The sequence below is a fragment of the Brassica napus genome, chromosome A3 (assembly GCF_020379485.1).
Source record: "Brassica napus cultivar Da-Ae chromosome A3, Da-Ae, whole genome shotgun sequence".
In the NCBI taxonomy this organism is placed as follows: Eukaryota; Viridiplantae; Streptophyta; class Magnoliopsida; order Brassicales; family Brassicaceae; genus Brassica; species Brassica napus.
In genome coordinates, this window is record NC_063436.1 from 22,408,176 (window position 1) to 22,428,996 (window position 20,821).

Sequence of the window (20,821 nt, forward strand, 5' to 3'; positions counted from 1 at the left end):
AGAGCATCATTATTGCTAGGACTTATTTTGAAGTCCTTAGCTTATTTTATTATTAGTGTGGTGTTAAGATACAAAGCTAAGAGACAAAGCATTAGGAGTATATTATTGCTAGGACTTATTTTGAAGTCTCTTAATTATCTAGAAATGTATTTTGATAGCAAACTCATGATATAGCAATGTATTCACAGGAAAAAAAAAAACAACACTAGAGTATCAACTCACAATCATTATCATCGCAAATTCACCGAGAAAACAATGTATTCACAGATAAAAAAAACACTAGAGTATCATCTCAAATTCATAATCATTGCAAATTCACCTAGAGAACAATGTATTCACAGAAAAAAAATTCAACACTAGAGTATCATTTCAAATTTATTATCATCGCAAAATCACCGAGTGAAAAATGTATTCACAGAAAAAAAAAATCCACACTACAGAAATATCGTAAACCGTTCCACACACGAGGAAGACCAACCAAAATCAGATACCAAACCCTCAATCTACACTAATTTTCAATCGTACACAACCTATACAATCACAAACCAAAATCGTATAATCGAATCGAAATTCTCTAAATCTCAAAACAGAGGAGGAACACGTACCTTTTTTGGGGCTATGCACTGAGAGGATTTCGATTTGGGCTATCAACCAGAGGACATGCACCGAGAGGATTTCGACACAGGACATGCACCAACAGTATTTCGATTTCGGTAATCAACGAGAGGAACTACCAACAGATTGATGTGGAGTGATCGGAATGAAGGAGAAGATGAGGATTTGGGCATGGACGACGTCTGCGCGAACATAGGGCGATTCTTTCGCCGACGAGCTCTCACCAAAAAGATGACGGAAATGAGAAGACCGAGACCTGACTATCCCTTCATCGAACCCTAAAGCGAATAACGAACTGACACGTGCGACTTAAGGACGTCCGCCCAAACTTCTTAATTAAGGACTATGCGGCCCGTTACTTAACATTTTTCCTCTTTTTTATTTATTTTTGGACCCAAAAAAGATAAGATATGGACTTAAGATATGGCGATAATGATGCCCTTAGACTCTTAGCTTACAAAAAAAAAAAAAAAAAAAAAAACGCTATAGGTCTCAGTTCCCACCAATCCATCGAAGCTAATAACATCATCATTTGCATTTGCATATGCATCATAAACATTAGAGCAAGTGAGCAACTCCAATGGTAGCTAGTGTTTTTACCATGGAATTCTCAAATTATGTATTAATATATGTATATATAATAATTACTATTTAATTAAGAGTATACTAAATTTTTGGAAACCCAACCAATAATATGTCAGGTAAGATATCATTGGTTGGATTTCCAAAATTATTAGTTTATTTATATATATATACACCAATATGTAACTTGAGAATTCCATGGTAAAAAATTACTATTGGAGTTGCTTTTAAACACAAAATTGTTTTATTGCTATTGTACGAAATTTACGAACCGTTTAGTTTTTCTTTGTAAGACTATCTCCAAAGTATTTATATATTTTTTCTATTGTAAATTTAATTTTATTATAAATATAAATTTTCTCTTATGTATATCACTATATTAAAAAAATCTAATTCTAAGAAAATTATAATTTTTTTATTATTTACACCTTTATATTTAAAATCAAAATTAATTTTCTATATTTTACGTATAAATAGATAATTCTATTACAAAAACTAGTACTGTAGAAAATTTACTTTATTGATCTGTTTTAAAGAAAATATAAAAGAAAGTCGGAGCTATTCTAATATTCTAAATTATTGTCCTTTCAAATGATCAGATACAAAAAAAAAATTATAAGGAATATATGCATTAAAATGTAAAATTTTGAACTAAAATCTGGATAAGTTATTTTTTTTTTGTCAAAGTATCTTGATGCAGTCGTAGAAACATCGATGTAAGAATGTGGTGTTGTCACTCAACCATGATTCAATCGAACAATAATCTTTCAAGCATACAGTGGGTTTATCTCGGGTGTGACTGGTTAATTATAGAGTATCTGAGCGATAAGTTAAGTAGAGTAATTAGGAGAAAAACTAATGGAGTAATAAAGACAAGAAAAAAGAAAACTCTAGCATAATTTGTTTTTTCACTTCCAAAAAGTGAGCGAATAGGGGAAGCACCGTAGCCTAATGATTAAGGTTTAAAGGTTTTTACACCCAGGTCTCGAGTTCGATTCCCAAACTATGCAATTTATTGCAGATTACAAGAAATCCAGGTTTCAAGTCCTGGAAAAAACGATTTATTACTGCAGACTATGGAAGAATATCTTACAAGGGATCTTCAACATGGTGCAAATAAATCTAGCCAGCCGTGGATCTTCATAGGACGGCTCAGATAATGCAGTTAGACGTAGATTTTCATAAGACATATAGTATTACCGGTTGTCAAATCGTCTATGTAATCTTTCGCATAATTGTAATACCTTAATAAATTAGCGTAAAAAAAACAGTGAGCAAATAAAGTGAAGTATATATATTTCTATTTAAACAGTATCAAACGTAAAAAAAGTAAAATAATAATATTAATTTTTTTTGAATAGATTAATATCATCTTTTTATACATTGCTTATATAGCAAGGAGATGGAATTCAAGCTTTATGAAACATAAACTGATAAAAAACATTTAAAGAGAATTAGAGAAAGGAGAGTGTGAGTAATTTCTACTAATACAAATGTGAAGCTCTACCGGGAGAGAAAATCCAGTTTATTTACTTAGTATTTATGTATATATTATTTTACATTTTGTTAAGTATAATAATCTACCAATGAAGTGTTCTGCAAATAAATATTTCAATATGAAAGTGTGTAGATAAATATTCATTTATGAAATTTAATCACATTTTACATAAGATTTATAGATTAAATATGTTATATGAAATCTATAATTTTATATATTTAACAACTAATCTTACTCCCACGACATACAATTCTATAGAAAAAAAAAACATTTTTAGTGATTCATTATGTTTTCTTAGTAAATTTGAAGACCAACTTTCTATAGTTATTAGTGTTTATATATTTTCCATGTGTGATGCTCAATTACTAGCCTAAAACTAAATATGTTAATGTTCATTTGGTAGGTTTAGTCTTCTTTGATTCTTTTCTTGTTTTTTTTATATCTTTTTGTTGGTTTAGCCCTTAAAAATATTTATGGTGGGTTTCAGATAATAAAAAATGTTCAATTTTTGTTTTTCTATTGTTTTTTTTCTTTTTTTTTCTGGTCAATAATTTTAATGTTTATGTTTATTACATTAAAGTAAAGAGATTTATATTTTTAAAAGTATTATTTACAAGAGTAAAACGAAATGTTCAAATTTAATATTTCATACCATATTTTAAGTAGGTACATATCTCAATTTTGTTTTTGTATAAAACAAGTTTTCAAACATGTATGATGTATTATCTCAAAAGAATCACAAAACAGTTTTAGTGTTTTAATCGCTTTATGTAAATGCATCTACTTCTAAGTTTATGTGGCAATGTGATAGATTTAGAAAACATGTATCTAAAATAATAATGTATTTTGATAGTCATTACAATTTTATAATTGCATAATTTGGAAAACAGTGACAATTACCCGTGCATAGTACGGGAGGTAATACTAGTGTCTTAATAAGTTTCAATACAAGCTGATTCTTCATCACAAACGTTTTAGTAGTTATTTATAGAACCGTGTTTACTATACATTAAAAAAAATTGCCTTAGGCCCCCCAACTAATGTACAACTTTTAGGGCCTCTAATTTCATAAAATTATTATATGCAACTTAAATAAGTTTAGATAAAACTTCACTTGATTTTGAATTGGACTTTGTATTTTTATTCTAATTAATTTTAATATGTGCTAATTAGAATACTAAGAATTCTTTTAAGAGTTGTCAATGTTCCAACTACAGTTTTGAATTTCATTTTTCTTTTGTTAGGTACTGTATTCTAGTTTTCCCATCATAATTTATTTGTTTGTATTTTTTTAATGTATACATTATGATAGATTTTTTTAAATTTAACCAATACATTTATGTAATATTTATATTTAATCTATGACCATTTCGTAGCGTTTTATACTTTATCCATCATCATTTTGTAGCGTTTTATATTTTATGTATTATTATTTCTATTTTTAATATTTTATATCAGCTGAATGTAAATTATAAATCATGATTCTGTTTTTTTAGGAGTACTAATTTTTACCCATGTTTATAATCTTTACTTTATATTACAACTTTTAATGCACTCTACCATGATTTAAATTTTGTTATACTATATTATGTAACTTTTTTAATTTATTTTAAGTCTTTAAAGATTTTCGCACAACATTGGTTACTTCGATCCAATAAAACGTATTAGTAGTTTTTTAAGCATGTTTTCAAGCATGCTTTTTTCATCAAGCTAGTTTATTTATTACAATTATTTTAATATAAGAATTAAAGCATACTAATAAATTTTCTCAATATTTTAATATACAATTGAAGTAGTGTGATGAAATGTTAAAAATAGTCACTCGCGAACAATTAATATGTATTAAGATATATACATTAAATAGTGGGCAAAATAGTAAACTTGGTCGAGTTACTTGATTAGGACGTCTAAGGCTTGAAACAAAAAAATTCACTGGAGTGTTAGTGAAAGTTGAATTTATGATTGTTAAAATTTCTAGAATCTAGTGTTGTTGGTTTATACATTTTCACTTTTTCGTTAAAATCTAGTATTATTAGTTTAATGATTTAATAATTCTACATAATATTTTGTTACTCAAGTTTTTTAGATTTTAATGATTCTTTAAATCTATTAAAATATGTGTTATTGGAAATTGTATTTTTCACCATTTAATTCATAACACAAGATTTTAAAAATACTATTTATATACCTTAGATTTTTAGAATCATTATATCAATTCATTTTCATAGAATTTCACAATACATAAAACTTTCTATAACTCTTTCCCAATTTAAAAAATCTCTCGACTTTTAAATTCAACAAATTCTATATAAATCTTATTCCCACTAACACCCCCTAATTCTTGATAATCGATTAACTTGTCATTGTGATATTTGAAATTTTTAATAGATTTAACTGACAATAATTCTACCTAATTGAATTTCCATATTAAGCAAACCCCGCAGTATATAATTTACGAGAAGCCGAGCTCGCGCGTTATACGTAGTTTATTTATGGACATTAGCGAAATGTTTGGTCTATCATGTCACGACAACGCGTCGTTCTACCCTGTGAGTTCAAAACTTGTTGTTGGATGGGAGCGTATTGATCACAGGGTAGTTGGGTCACGTGAAATTTCTGTAGCTTTGCATGTAGTGGCCAATCGTAACGCTTTGTGTGTTGGGGTTATCACGTATTACGTTTCGACTCTAACAAAATTTACTTCTATAAATATAAATTTTTTTGACAAAGAAATATAAATATAGATTACGTACAATAACTAGAGATATAAACATAAACATGCGACAGAGCATCTTTTGGAAAGTGTTGGTCGTCCCATTTGTCGAACTAAGCTTCGGCAATCTCAAGACGATCTGATTTCACCTTTTTATTTCTAAATTAATTTTCAAATATTCCTTCTATATTTGAAAAATGTTGTTTAAACTTGTTCATACATATTTTAAAAATTAATATTCATTTTTATACTTTCTTGTTTTATTTTAACTAGGTAAGGAACCCGCGCGATATCGCGCTGAAACTCATTTTATGAAAATGTCACATTTTATAAAATAATATTTTTTAAAAATTATTATTGTTTTCACAGAAAACATGTGTTTCTTGCATTCAGCTATATTCTTTTATTGATTACTGAAAATCTATATTTTGTTCTATAGATTTAGTGGTAATAAAATAAAAATTATGTTAGTATCAAATTTGTCTTATTATCCAGTTAGTTAAATTATTTTGACATCCCGAATACAAATTAATATTTGAAATCAATAAAAAATTAAACATATTCTAATTTAATCATTTACTAATTTAATGAGGTAACTTATAACGATAACTCCGATATTCATGATTTATTGATTTGTTTGAATTTATTGAAGACGCATGTGGTAGATAACATGACTAGATGAAATTTTAAGAAATTGTGTCCGTTAACATATTCTTCTTAACATATCTGAAGGTGAATATTTGCAATTGTATGACTTTAAAAATCTTTTGATCTCTTTGTTTGACTCTACAGTTCACGTATTCTATTATTTGTGAAGTAAATTTTTCGAATCGAGTTGGTAAAAATATTAGAATCCCAAAAATATATAAAGTGAAGTGACATAAATATGGTGTTGTGGAAAAAAAAAAGAAATCAAAAGAGGGTGTGATGGTGCTTTTTATATATCGTTAACATTAAAAGGAAGAAATGTGTAAAATCATCACATGTATAATTTTCTTGTTGGCCGTTCACCACTTTTGTTATCTTTTTGTTTTTCAGATTTTACTAAAATAGTTTTCTTTGTTTATTTCTTTTGTATTATGGCTATCACTCCTATTAATATCCTATATATATATATATATACATATTGTAAATTGTAAGGTATCATGATAGAGAAATATAAAATAATTTAACAGTATTCTAAGTGCTGAAAATATTTGTCAATTACATCGTTGGTAGCAATTTCTTTTTTTTTAGGGGTTTCAACGATCATAATACCAGCGAAAGTAGCTCTGAAATCATATGAATTTATTCTTATTGTAAAAATAATTTTTTTACCAACATGATTTTCATTTAGAAAAGACATTACAGCATTGACTTCCAGATCATTGTCATTGATGTTTTTTTATATATTATCAATATTAACCGTTCAGAGTGACATGATTGAAAGTCGTGTATAAGAAATTGGAATTGAATCATGTGTTTATAAAAAGTACATATCACAAATACAAAATTTGTGAGTACGAAAAAACATACTAATATATTTGTTTAGTTTAGGATTTTTGGTTATCCAAACACACGAATAACCTCTCATAGTATTTTTGGTGACAACATTTCATTTGAATATCTTCTAAAAATTTATAATCACATAATTTCACATAACTTTTTTCTTATCATTTCATTAGATTAGTTAAAATTTTACTTTGAAAAACACATGACAAGGGCTATTTATAGATTTACAAAAATCTATATGAATAGTCATATATTTTCAATTTATAAGTAATTATTTTAAAACAATATTTTTACAATATATTTTGAATAGACACATCAGTTCTATAAAAAAAATATTATAGAAAAATACCTTAACTATTTAAAAAAAAATATTCAAATATTTATTTAATAGTCATATATTTTCAATTTATAGGTAGTTATATTAAAAGGAAAAGACATTTTTACAATATAATTTAAATAGACACATTAGTTAAAAAAAACACTTTTATTATAGAAAGACACCTCAACTATTTTTTACAAACCACCATCCGATGGCCATGGCCATGCATAATCGTCTATTTGGCACGCAACAAAACATTAAACATTAGTATGGGAACAGCGTGCATGAACTGACTCACTTGACACATATATTTGCGGGAAATACTTGGGAGAAAATAAAATTAAATGACATAAGAAGACATAATTTGCAAGACTAAGACTAATAATTTCATTGTTTCATTGTAATTTTTTGGATATTCAAGCACGTAAAACTCTTCATATTATTTTTTGTTGACAACGTTTTATTAATTTGAATATTTTCTAAAACTTTGTAATCAGGTAATTGCACATAATTGTTTTTTACACCATTTTATCAGATTAGTGAAAATTTTACTTTGAGAAAGGCTTGGATAAAAACTATTTATAGATTTTCAAAAGTCTATTTGAATAGTCACAACTTTTCAATTTGAATAGTCACAACTTTTCAATTTGAATAGTCACAACTCTTCAATTTGAATAGTCACAACTCTTCAATTTGAATAGGCACAACTCTTCAATTTAAATAGTCACAACTTTTCAATTTGAATAGTCACAACTCTTCAATTTAAAGGTAGTTATTTTTTAAAAAAAATACTTATAGAAATAGTCACAACTTTTTATTTTTTAAAAGATATTTATATGAATTTTTAGAAAAGACACAACCTTTCAACATTGAACTTTTTTGAAAAGACACAACTCTTTTTGATATCTTTTACAAAAAAAACACAACCTTTCAACATAAGTGGATTCACAACCTTTGGAATTAATTAGGATTGTTATTATTAGTAGATTAGTGTAGAGTTTTATTTGCTTTCCAATAAACTTCAACCATTCATATATTTACATTTAAATTTATCTTTCAATTTTAAAGTAAAATACATTTATTTAAAATTAGATTATCATTTTTAATACATTCCGAAAAATAAGAACATAAATTTTTTGTATACGTAATGAGTATTTTTTAAAAATATTAAGAATATGTGTCATTTACTTAGCTATATAATTTCACCATTTCAATCTATATATATTGTACTTTTCAAGGTTTAGGCTCTGATTATTCACAACTCAAACTTTTTTTCGTTCTCATATTCAGTTTTGGATTGTTTTAGAACTATATTTTTATAATGATGAGTTCAAGAGTTTTTATGTGGTATTATTCTGTTTTGAATTAAATAATTTTAAAATGATATCAGTTTTATTTTAATCCTGTTCTAGATTAGAATAAAACAGTGATGAACAAACATATTTCATTTTATAATAAATAATTAAAAAAAAACTAAGTAGCAAATAAATTTGAATCAGTAGTATTCTGAAATAATTTGTTTCAAGGCTCAAAATTAATTTGTTTGGCAAAATTCTTTTACAATTTCAATTTGTACATATTTTATTTTTGAATATTTAGATTATCAATCAAAATTTAAAACTAATAATATTCTTACATTTATGTTTTAAGATTTATTTAACTATATTTTTTTGTAAAACTGCAAAAATAATTTTCTTTGAACTATAAAACTGAACAATGATGAAATCTAGGACGTACACCTAATCGAAAATTCACAAAGACTTGAGTGTTTTTTACAAGATTTCATGTAAAATTGAAAAATAATTAACTTTATTTGTAATATATTAGAATATACTAGTATATTACGCGAAAAGTAATTGTAGGATGTTAATTTTCCATCTATTGCAGTATTTATAGATAATGCTCAATCACATTTGAGAACTTTCTTCACCATTTTTCTGAAACACGTTCATCTTTTTCCATGCTCCAAAAATCTCTGTATATTTTTAATGGCTACATTATTTTTCTTCTATCATTTATAATCTTTTTTTACTATTTTTTGTCATTAACTTATACAGACTCATACTGACTCTGTAAACCAAAACGGAAGATTTTGATTCATATGAACGCCGAAATATGGTTGCTTTCTAACACTGCGTGCTAGACTATCCGCCCTCAAATTTTGCGTCTTTGGTACATATATGATCTCTGATCTGAGAAAACCTTCCTTCAGGATCTTGATGTCCTCTAAATAACTTGCAAAAGTTGGTCACTCTTCTAGTTCCAAAACCATCTTCACCAATTGAGAACAATTCGTTGCAATTAAAATAGCAAATATATACGTAAGCTTTGAAGAGAAAAATATATTTGCAAAGAATGTAATACTAATTTTAACAAAAAATTCTTTTTAACATAAAAAAAAGAATGTAATACTAATTTTAAACTTTTTCTTAAATGTACTGGGGCAACACTTGAAACTTTTTGTAAGTATTTTTTTTGTTAATTAATTGTATTCACATTTCAACTTGACAAACTAATAATGATCTACTGTCGTTATTTTGGAGTATTTATGCAAACTCAAGGGTGGTTTTCTGATTTCTTATTTACAGCAAATGTAAATACTAATTTTAAAGTGTTTGCATTTTCTCCATTTATAGCAAATAGATAATCGAATTTTCTTTAATATAAGTCACGAAACAGATATGAAATCAATTTATAGATAAGAGAAGTATAAAGTTCTTTGTTACCTTTGTTGCTGATAACTATGGTGGAGTTTGAGGAAGCTGTGAGAATACAGAAAAACATGATTTTTTTTAACTATAAAACTGCACAATGATGAAATCTAGGACGCACATAATCGAAAATTCACAGCGACTTGAGTTCTTTTTTTTTTAACAAGATTGCATGTAAAAGTGCAAAATAATTAATTTTATTTATAATATATTAGAATATAATAATGACTGAACATGAATTTTAATTTCCAGAGATTATGAATAAGAAGACCTTCTGCGATCATCCATGGAAACATATACAAGCATTTTATTCATACCATGATAATTTGGCCATAGAAAAATGAAGTTATCATGTGCTATTACTATTAGCTATAATGATTTATGAGGTGGGTCCAATCGCTTTTTCTTTGTTTCTTTCACTGGTTCAAGATCAAATTTATGGGGAGTATTATTGTTCTTTGACCTTTCCTTTTTAAAGAGTCTTCTTTGACCCATCAAGATTCAAGAGGCGAATCTCTCACTTGCTAAGCTAAGATAGCATGAAAAATGAATAAAATATATAAAAGAGATATATAGTTCATATGTATGCATAGGCTAATTGGGGTGTTGCTTTGATGATTGCAGGGAGGTACTTGACTTGAATAGAGGGGATTCTTCCCTTTATATTTTGGATTCTTCACAATCTAGTCTATTAGCTTTTCTTTTCATGTTATTTTAAAAACTCATCCAGATCTTCCTGGATATTCCCATGTCATTATGATTCTAACTTCGTATTCTCTTTATTAAAAACCACACAAGGAATTGGATTCTCATAGGGTTTCGATACTCAACCATACTACGACCATGACTGCCTGGTTCTAACTCAAAAAAAAAAAGAGACTAATGTCTTCCATAGTTAATGTATACAAATTCCCCAAGAATGTTTAAAAGAGGTAAAATACAAAACTTAAAACCTTTTTATATATACTAAGCAAGTCATCATTTTATATAAGAAAAAATACATGCGAAATATTCGAAATAAATCCGCGAGTATGTGGTTAATGGTAGTTAACTATGACAGAAATTCTGCCACGTTTGTCTTCCAAAATCTGATTTTAACTTGGAATAATCTTGGATAAATCTTTCTTTTATTTTATTTTTATCTTTCTTTTATTTGGTAAAATGAAAAAAGGAATCAACTCCTGCTTGCATTGTTTCATTCCACACAACTTCCTCTCTATATACATATAAATTCAGTTTTCTAATTCCTTATAAATAGGACTGTGGATTAGTTATATTTATTGGTAAGGCTAGCTTACTCCTGAGAGCATGTTTTATTTCATAATTTTTCTATAGCTAAAATATAGATAATTTTTTCAAAAATGTATTTTCTATAACAAAATGCTATATTTTTTATTTGTAAAAAAAATTGACTTCTATATTTTAAAAAAACATCCATCTAACATAAAATATATAATATTTATCTATTATATAAACAAAATTTGGAAAATAATTCAGATCTATTTCAAAGTTTCTGAATTATACAAAAAAATAGAAGTGGATTTGAATATATTTCAAAGTTTCTCAAATCATTTGAGATGTTTTGAGATAAGTTGGACTCATATTTGTTACCAAATAATTGTGTTGGCTTAGTCTTTAGGTTGCAACATGCACATCTGACAGTCCCAATATGATATCAGAGTTTGAATCATTTTAAATCATCTCCAATCTATTTTTATATTTTCTTAAAACTATATGTTTTTAAAATATAGATGGATCATGATATATGTCTCTATACTACAAGAATGTTATTTTAGAGAAAAATAAACAGATTCCTTGGAAATGCTATATATATATATATATTGCTATAAATCGAAACACATTATGGTTCACAACATATATAGCTAAAAGAATTTAATTTGACCAAAAAGAAAAGCTAAAACAATTTATGATATTCAATCGTTAAATCAACAATCGTCCGAACTTATCTGTCTGATAACTATGTGACATCTCACATGATACCAGGGACTGATCTTCTATTATATATCTTATTTGTCAAATTGGGTACACTTTCCTACGACATCCTCAATTTCTCAAATACAAAAGCCCCCATAAAACTCATATTTATCACTTCAAATTTTTGGATCTCCGCCGGAAGTTTAATTGGAAACAAAAATGCTTTTAACTTAAATAAATTTTCATCACCAGTACATCACCATATTTATCTTAGTTGTTATCTTATTTGCAAGATATTTTTAACTTATTTGATTGATTTTTGTTTTGCAGTATTTCTTTTCTCAAGACTAACATAATTTATAAAAACGTAAAACATATAGAATTTGATTATATATCTATCTTTAATTTTTTTGCATTTATAATATCATTATTGATGGATCTCAAGATTTATTTAGAAATAGAGTTTTGGGTACATGTATAAAAATTTTCAGAAAACATATAGATTGATGATTATATATAAAAGTATACATATTTGATTGATAATGTGATTAAAATACAGCCATGGAATACATAAGATATTTAAGAACAAGAGAGTGCAAAGATATCGAGACTATAAATTTGTTATTCAAGAATTCAGATCTTTACTTCTTGTTCTTGGTTCTTCTTTTATATGTTTTCAAAAGTGAATTGTAACGGTAATGAATTTTGGCGAGGAACACATGTTATATGTCATCTTCAATTTTATTTCTGTTATCCTTTGGTTTGATTATTCAGCTCGACATGGATTATCTTCTAGTTCATAGGGACCCTAATAACCATTGTGAGCATGTTATCTTCTCAAAAGTCTTAGAAACACTAGACCGAATTCTTAAACCGGATTTGGAGTAGGATAAAACCCTCCTCCAACAACTATCATTGATCCATCTACCACCACTGTATATCTAACGGAAGCTCTTCTCCTACCATCTATCTACAAATGAAACAAATTGAGACTCTGCATTCTAAAGAAATTAATGGAGAATTTTAGTTAAGGGCTTATTTGTTAAATAGACAAAAACAGTAAAATTAGATTTTGAAAAAAAGAATAGAGAGAGATCGGAAGAGAAAGTAGGAAAGAGGAAATTTTTTAGTTAGTTAGTAAATTTTGTTTTTTTACGTCTATTGGATGCAATTTCTCTTTAGTTAAAACATAATCATAGAAATCCATTGAATAGAGGACGATGACTACCAGAGTAGAGTCTAGCTATAGCTAAAGTTTTGAAGAAATCCAATAACCTGATCTTAGTCAGTTTTACTAACATAATCGTGGGATCATCATTAACCACATCAGGCTGTGCAGGTATCGAACGTGTGATGGCGATGTGGTGGAAGTAAAAGAACAAGGCCACGCGCGAATGAGCAGGGTCGCGTGAGATTCAGAGTTCTAGGGCATAGATACGGATAAAGACAGAGGTTTATAGCAGTAGCATTATATTGGAAGAGAACAAATAAAAATCAAAAACTGAGCCTCGTGATCGGAGATTTTTTTGCAGTGATGACTGTACTCTCTCCCCCTTGTCACGTGGGCTAAATTTTGACCACCCTTCTTCAGTGACCTTCAACAAACATCACATCACTCTCTCCTCCTTCTATTTTTTTTTTGCATGGTTTAATTCTAGAGCTCTTAATTCTACTCCACATAAACCGATAATTTCAAATCCTTCTTTACAAATTATAAACGTGTATAGATCTAGTAAATATTCGTGTGTGAGTGGCATAATATTAATTTCCTTAAATAGCAATAACGTATTAACAAGAGACTTATTCTTAGGTCCACCCCATAGGGTGAACCTCTAGGTTCACCAACCAATAGGATTCTTTTATTTTATATTCGATATCTTTTAAAAAAAGAAACAAAATATTGTCAAATTATATTATGTTTTTAAAATTAAAAAGTAAAAAAAAATAGTAATAATTACAAAAAAAAATATTTTACGTCGTCAGCATAACATTAAACCCTAAACCCTAAATTCTAATCCCTAAACCCTTAATCCTAAACCCTAAACCCTTGGATAAACTCTAAACTCTAGGATAAATCCAAAACTCTAAATCAAAATCACTATACACTAAAACATTCAAACGTTTAGGGTTTTAGTGTTTTTTATTTAGAGTTTAGGATTTATCCAAGGGTTTAGGGTTTACCCAAGGGTTTAGGGTTTACCCAAGGGTTTAGGATTTATCCAAGGGTTTAGGATTTACCCAAGGGTTTAGGGTTTATCCAAGGGTTTAGGGTTTAGGATTTACGGTTTAAGGATTAGGATTTAGGGTTTAGTATTTTGTTGAGAACATTAAAAATATTTTTTTTTTAATTTTTTTTTTCTGTAACTATTATCTTTTTTTATTTTAAAAACATAATATAATTTGAGAATATTTTGTTTCCTTTTTTAAAAAATATCGAATTTGAAATAATGAAATCCTATTGGTTGGTGAACCTAGAGGTTCACCCTAGGGAGTGAACCCAAGAATTACTCTTAACAAGAATTTGCAAGTGTGCTGGTCCAAAAGTTTTATGTTTTTCATCCGATTGACCCCACATATCATTTATTAATAACATACTTAAACATTTCAATCTCTAGTTTTCGGAAGCACATAAATGAATGATTTCATTTTAGTAATATATTTCCAAATGTGTTCATCTTATATTTAGCATCTTTATCCGAAGTTTGGCATGGCATCCATCAACCAGCTGACCAATATTTTTTTTTACTCGATGGTTTCGATTACTTTACTTTCGTGTTTATTTATTGTGTTTTGTTCAAACAAAGATAATATACATTGTTGCTTTTTTTTATATTATTACAACAGGAGAGTATCGAATAAAAAAATATAAATAATATGGAATTAAAGTTGATGAAGAAAAAGAAAACATCAATTCCTTAATGTCCAGGGTGAATTATCCAGCCATACTAGAACACCACTAGTTACTTTTGTGTTATATTTTTAATAATGTTTGACGTCATGTCATCTTTGTATCTTATGATCTTTTTTTTGTAAAGGCTAATCCCTCCTTAAGGAATGTCAATTGTTTTTAAACCTGAATATAGCAAAAAAAACTAATTAACTCGAAATATGTCTATTTTGAGTCATTTAATTATCAACGCTCACATAGATTACATGTAGAGGAAGCATGTGCTATGTAAGTGGAAAATATAGATAGTGATTAAAATATAACTCGGCTATCTGAGAGTATGATTAATGGAGAACTTTTAAAATGAAGTTTTTAGTAGAATTTAAGAGTTGGTTCTTAATCTTTTTAGTTAGAAATTAACCGTTCTTATATTCGTTAAGAACCTCCCATTAATCATGCTCTGAATAACAAAAATTAAAAGCAAGTGAACCCCCTTAGAGTAAATGATTTATAGTAATATTACTTCGTAAGAAGCTAGTCCCTACATATTCTGTTGATTTTAATTATTCGTTTACTAAAGACCTGCATATACACCTCTAATTCTAAAATTTATATATAGGTGTGTGTCCTCTTCTCCGTTCTGCACTTCAACGAGAACTTACTACTTGGATTGATCTCTTCATATTTTCTTTAACTTCTTTTAGTTTACACTTAGGGTTTTCAAAGTTGGAGAGAGTGTGTGTGTGTGTGTGTTGAGAGAGATGATGCATACTCCGTACAATACTTCAACACAGGGGCAATATTGTCATTATTGCGCAATGTTCCACCACCACAGCCAAAGCTGCTGCTACAACAACAACAACAACTCAAACGCCGGCGTTTACGAGCAGAACGGCGAAGATTATTACTCTTCCTCCGTCGTTGACTGCACTCTATCTCTTGGCACTCCTTCCACACGTCTCTGCGAGGAGGATGAGAAACGCAAACGCACTACTTCCTATGGTCCTTCCTCTTGCATTTCCAACTTCTTGGACTTGATTCACACCAAAAACAACAACTCCAATACGAAGCCGTCTTTTGACTTCCCTTCTTTCTCCACTGGTAATCCCATCAAGCCAACACGCGGTTGCCCCAGCGGTAACGGCGGTGGCGACTCTCTCCTCGCCCGACGCTGTGCCAATTGTGACACCACTTCAACTCCACTCTGGAGAAATGGTCCTAGAGGCCCTAAGGTAATTAATTTCCAATAATTCATTATAAAATACTACTTCTTGTTGATAATCAACATATAAAACTTGGTTATCTTTTATTTCTTCTCTTTAACCGATATTTTACTGTATATATAACTTCATATCGAAATAGCATTAAGTAAGGATTTTGATGGTTAGATAAGGTGATTAATTTCCCACAAAAATTTATTTAAAATGAACTTTTTAAATTTCAAATGCAACCTCATATAAATTATAAAGAAAAAACAAATATTTTCAAATGAGACATTTCATCCCCTTTTTGAAATATTTCCATTTTTTTTAATGATATTGATTGTTAAATGAAGTGGACGGTTTTTGGAATTTACAGTCCCTATGCAACGCATGCGGCATTCGTTTCAAGAAGGAAGAGAGAAGAACCACGACGGCTTCAGGGAATGCCGTCGTTGGAGCCTCACCTATAGCAGGCGATCCGTACGGACATCACAACGCCAGCTACAACAATTACAACATTACCACTAGTCACAACAACAGTGGTACTTCGTGGGCTCAGCACACAACGCAGAGGGCTCCGTGCAACTATCCGGCAAACGAGATCAGGTTCATGGATGATTACAGCAGCACTGGAGCTGATAATAACGGTGACTCTGACGGTAGCCACGGCGGCGTTCCGTTTCTTTCGTGGAGGCTAAATGTGGCAGATAGGGCAAGTCTTGTCCATGACTTTACGAGATGAAAAAGAAAGAGAAATTGACGTTAGATTCTTAAAATATCCATGTAGTTTAATTATTTGTTATGTCTAGGTTTCTTAAAAAACGAAGAAAATGTTTGAAAAAGAAGTGTATATCGCGAGACGATGTTGATGGTATTGATAGTGTGACGATGATCTAACTTATGGTTTATCTATTTTACACCATTCTCTATTGCAGATTGACGGATATAAACCTACTTATGGAAATTTATCTATCTCTTTAGTCCTTTTTATTGTACGTTGGAATATATAAACCCTAATCTTTGTTTAACTCCAAACTGAATATTACATTCATGTAATCAATCATGATTCATGAGTGTTAGTACAAAAGTGATGTACATGAAAGAAAACGCAGACCAAAAAATGTAGACATAGGATATAACTCTTTTAATGTATACAGTTTTGTGGTTAAAACGGAGAAGTTTCAGTTTCACCTGACTCCCTGAATTTCACAACTGAGACTTTAATTATTATTGTGTTCATTTAATTGGTTGGAATAAGAAAATTAAATGAGAAAATAAAACATTGAGTGTCAGCTGAATGGTAGTGAAGATTGAAATCTGATCGTCGAATTAAGAGATTAGATTCTGATCGTACCAATGTGGGATGACTCGTGTCTGTGGTTCTGTTTGGATCAGAGCATTGTAGTGATTTAATGAACTTATTTTTGTCGTATTATGCTCTGTTCTCTCCTCCTTTATATTTTGACCGTCGTTTTGTCCTTTTCTAATTACATCATCTTGACCTTTTGCTCGTGTCAATATGCGCTCAACAGAATATCTTCTTTCTTTTTATTATATAAGTTTTCCGATTTTACCGAACCGATTCTGCAACATTGTTTGTACTAATTCTACCAGCTTTTAATCTTACTCTGCACGATGACACAAAAATCTCACTATGATATTATATTTTTCTCTCTAGTCGTCGTCGACAGATATTCAACTTTATTCAGCGTCCACCATGTGAAATGATATTTTACTTCTACGTGTGTGATCATAAACTTTTAAGTTATTGAAAGCCGTAACGATTTGGTTTTTATTAGTCACGAGAATACTCTAAAAAGTGGACAGTAGAGTATGTAAGGGAATGGTTGCCAGGGGCGGATGTAGGATGCTAATTAGTAGGGGGCACAATGATTTTTTTCATTATGATTTAGTTTTAGGGTGGAAGCATTCAATAAACCCTATAGTATTTAGCAAAGAAAATTTCAAAACAGTTGGGGGCACGTGCCCCCGTACCCGTTGTCTTGCGTCCGCCCCTGATGGTTGCATATGAAGCGGAATAGAGAATCAAACAACTCAATACGTCATAGTATGCATATCAGATGCTCATCAGGGCTAGGCTGGATAATGCGTGATCATAATGGGAAGTCCATTGATGGTGGTATGAGGCAATTTCATGGAAGATTTACATCAGAAGAATCATAATGTTCGGCACTGATCTGGACACTCCGGGCATCATGGTCTTTGGGCTATGATCTAGTTGAGTTCAAATGTGATAATTTTATTCTTAACTGGATATTTGACGGAGGTCCTACCAACTTAAAACTGCAACACTATACATAGACAAAACTGAACCTCCTCGTATTCGAGTATAGTTATAGAATTGTAGAATACGAACAATGAAAGGCGATAATTTCACTATATCAGTGGTCTTTGATTCATACCTACTGCCGTTTTATGCATCAATAAAATAAAAAGTTTTGGTTGGCAAAAAATAGTTTGTGTGATTGGGCTAAAATGTGCCCAATTAAGAATTTGATCGGGTTATCAGTTATCACTAACGACGAAACTAACATATTGCAATTTGCAACTGAACCGAAAAATGTATTATTGGGTTAATTAGGCGCCAATCGATATTATTGCATGAGGCCCAACTAAGTTTCGGGCTAAATGATAAATTTGTCGGTTTATAGATAATTGCTAATGACTAATATTGCCAATGTAATGAGGTTGACGATCATCACCGGACCAGTGACCGATTTTGCCATCTCCATGTCCTTCCATTAAAAACTTTAGGGTATTCCATTGATAAATTCTTAATATAAAATAATATTAATATTTAAATTTTAAGTATGACTATAAAAATTATGTTAGTATTCTAATTATGAATATCGAGTGTATTACATCATCCTATCCACAAAGATATATTTTTCATTTGTTCACACATAAAAAAAATTTAATTTGTATTATAAATACCTCATTTTCAATAAGAATAAACCAAAAACACTTCAATAAACTCAATTTGTTAATTTACAATTTAGAATTACTAAATAATATAAATTAATAAAAACACAAATTAATATAATAAACACACAAAAAGTAATATACTCTGTATTTAAACTTTTTCCAAAATATTTATCTGTGGGGAACGAAGATATCAATATTTTATAAGTACATTTTAAAATAAAGTAATGTACTACCCTTTATATACTAAATTGCAAGTCACTCATCCAATAAAAGTTTGACATTTGTCATTGTGTTTTAAAAATAACAAATCAATTAAAAATAACAAATTTAAATTTTTCGGAAACTATAAAGAAAAAAACTGATTCCTAAATTTTCTCATACCACTACTAACATGTTCAAACTTCCAAGAAAAAATGTCATGTATAGTTAGAAATTGTATCACGATGTCAAACACTTTTTCCAACAATTTCAAACTGTCTAAAACTTCTATATAACTTCAAGCAACTAATTGATTTCTCCTATTTCTTTCTTTTATCAATGTTTCTTCTTCATCTTTTCAGTGTTTTGAGTGTAGTAAAAAACGATACAGGTTTATATTTCTCCTTTTCAGATTAATTTTCTTTAATTTTTAATTCAGTGCTTTCTCATTCTTTTAATTATTTATGCATGATTCATGTTGAAAATGATACTTAATATACTCCGGTTTCAAAGAGTTCTTCAAACAAAACAAAAAACTCGGGAGTTTTGTCGGTAATTCAGGTTACAATACCTATATATGAACCTGCTATATACAAACTGATTATTTACAAATCGTTGTGTACGGTTAACTATATACATTTCACAAATATGTTTTCTTAAAACAAAACATATTCAAATATTTTACAAATCTGTTTGAGTCTATTATACAGAAACTGAAGTTTTGATATATGTTTTATCTTATCGTTGGATTTTATGGTTAGTGATTATTACTGTAGAAAAGGCGATTGAGAAGTATCCTAAAATGCAGGTTCAATAAAAAAAAATCATAAAACGTGTTTTTACCACTTTCTTGCGGTTAACATAGAAAGGTTTAATGTTATTGAGTTTTGTTTGGGTGAATTTTTAAATTTATTATGGATATAGAGCAAAATAAAAACTAGAGATCATCTTGCCATGAAAGAACATGAAGGTATATCAGTAGTTATGTGTGGACGAGATTAAAGTAATAATTGTAAACAATGGTTCTTAACTTATAATGATTACAAGTTGTTGTAGTTTTCTATATATATTATCACCAATTTACGGGTTTATGCAAATGCAAATTAATTAACACTCTTCTAGATATATTATCTATAATCTATGCGTTGTTAGTAGTATATTTTAACAAGAAAATGTAGTGTTAATACATGTTAAAAGTTAACAAATCCTTGCTCGTACGTAGTACGGGGCTAAACACTAGTGTTTTTATATTTTAAAAATAAATAATATAATTTATGTTGTGAAATTTTGAAATATTACCAATGGAATGCCCTAATTTTTTTGCTGAAGGGACAGGTCCATTGTTCATTACATGTGGAGGCTCATCGAATCTCAGAACTTCAGAAGACATCTGGCTGATAATAATAAAACCTCTCTTCCAGCGAATGCTTTGCTAGGAAATAGATTTGATTGATATGTGTATATAGGACGTATAGTGTCCGCAAAGATATTAACTAGTTAAGTTAAACATTTATTTGAAGTAAATTTCCTGACTGTGAAAGAAACAAGAAGAAAGTATTTTCTCTGAATATAACTTCTCAACTTGATAAATGAAATAGGGTGATTACATTGGTTTATATACAAAGAGTCTAAACCCTAGGGACTCTCTCGATCTTTACACAACCTTATCTCTCCAGCTGGTAAAGCATAAAGCAGTCAATCACCCAAGGATAAGAACAGCTCAA

General features: G+C 29.1%; 1 protein-coding gene across 1 annotated transcript; it reads left to right on the plus strand.

The window, feature by feature from the left end:
* The first annotated feature begins 14,412 nt into the window (after positions 1 to 14,412).
* LOC106444316 (GATA transcription factor 18) lies at positions 14,413 to 16,808 on the plus strand. The gene is made up of 2 exons (XM_013885801.3): positions 14,413 to 15,983; positions 16,330 to 16,808. Exons 1-2 carry the CDS (start codon positions 15,513 to 15,515, stop codon positions 16,693 to 16,695), a joined length of 837 nt encoding a protein of 278 aa, XP_013741255.2. The 5' UTR covers positions 14,413 to 15,512; the 3' UTR covers positions 16,696 to 16,808.
* The last annotated feature ends 4,013 nt before the right edge of the window (positions 16,809 to 20,821 follow it).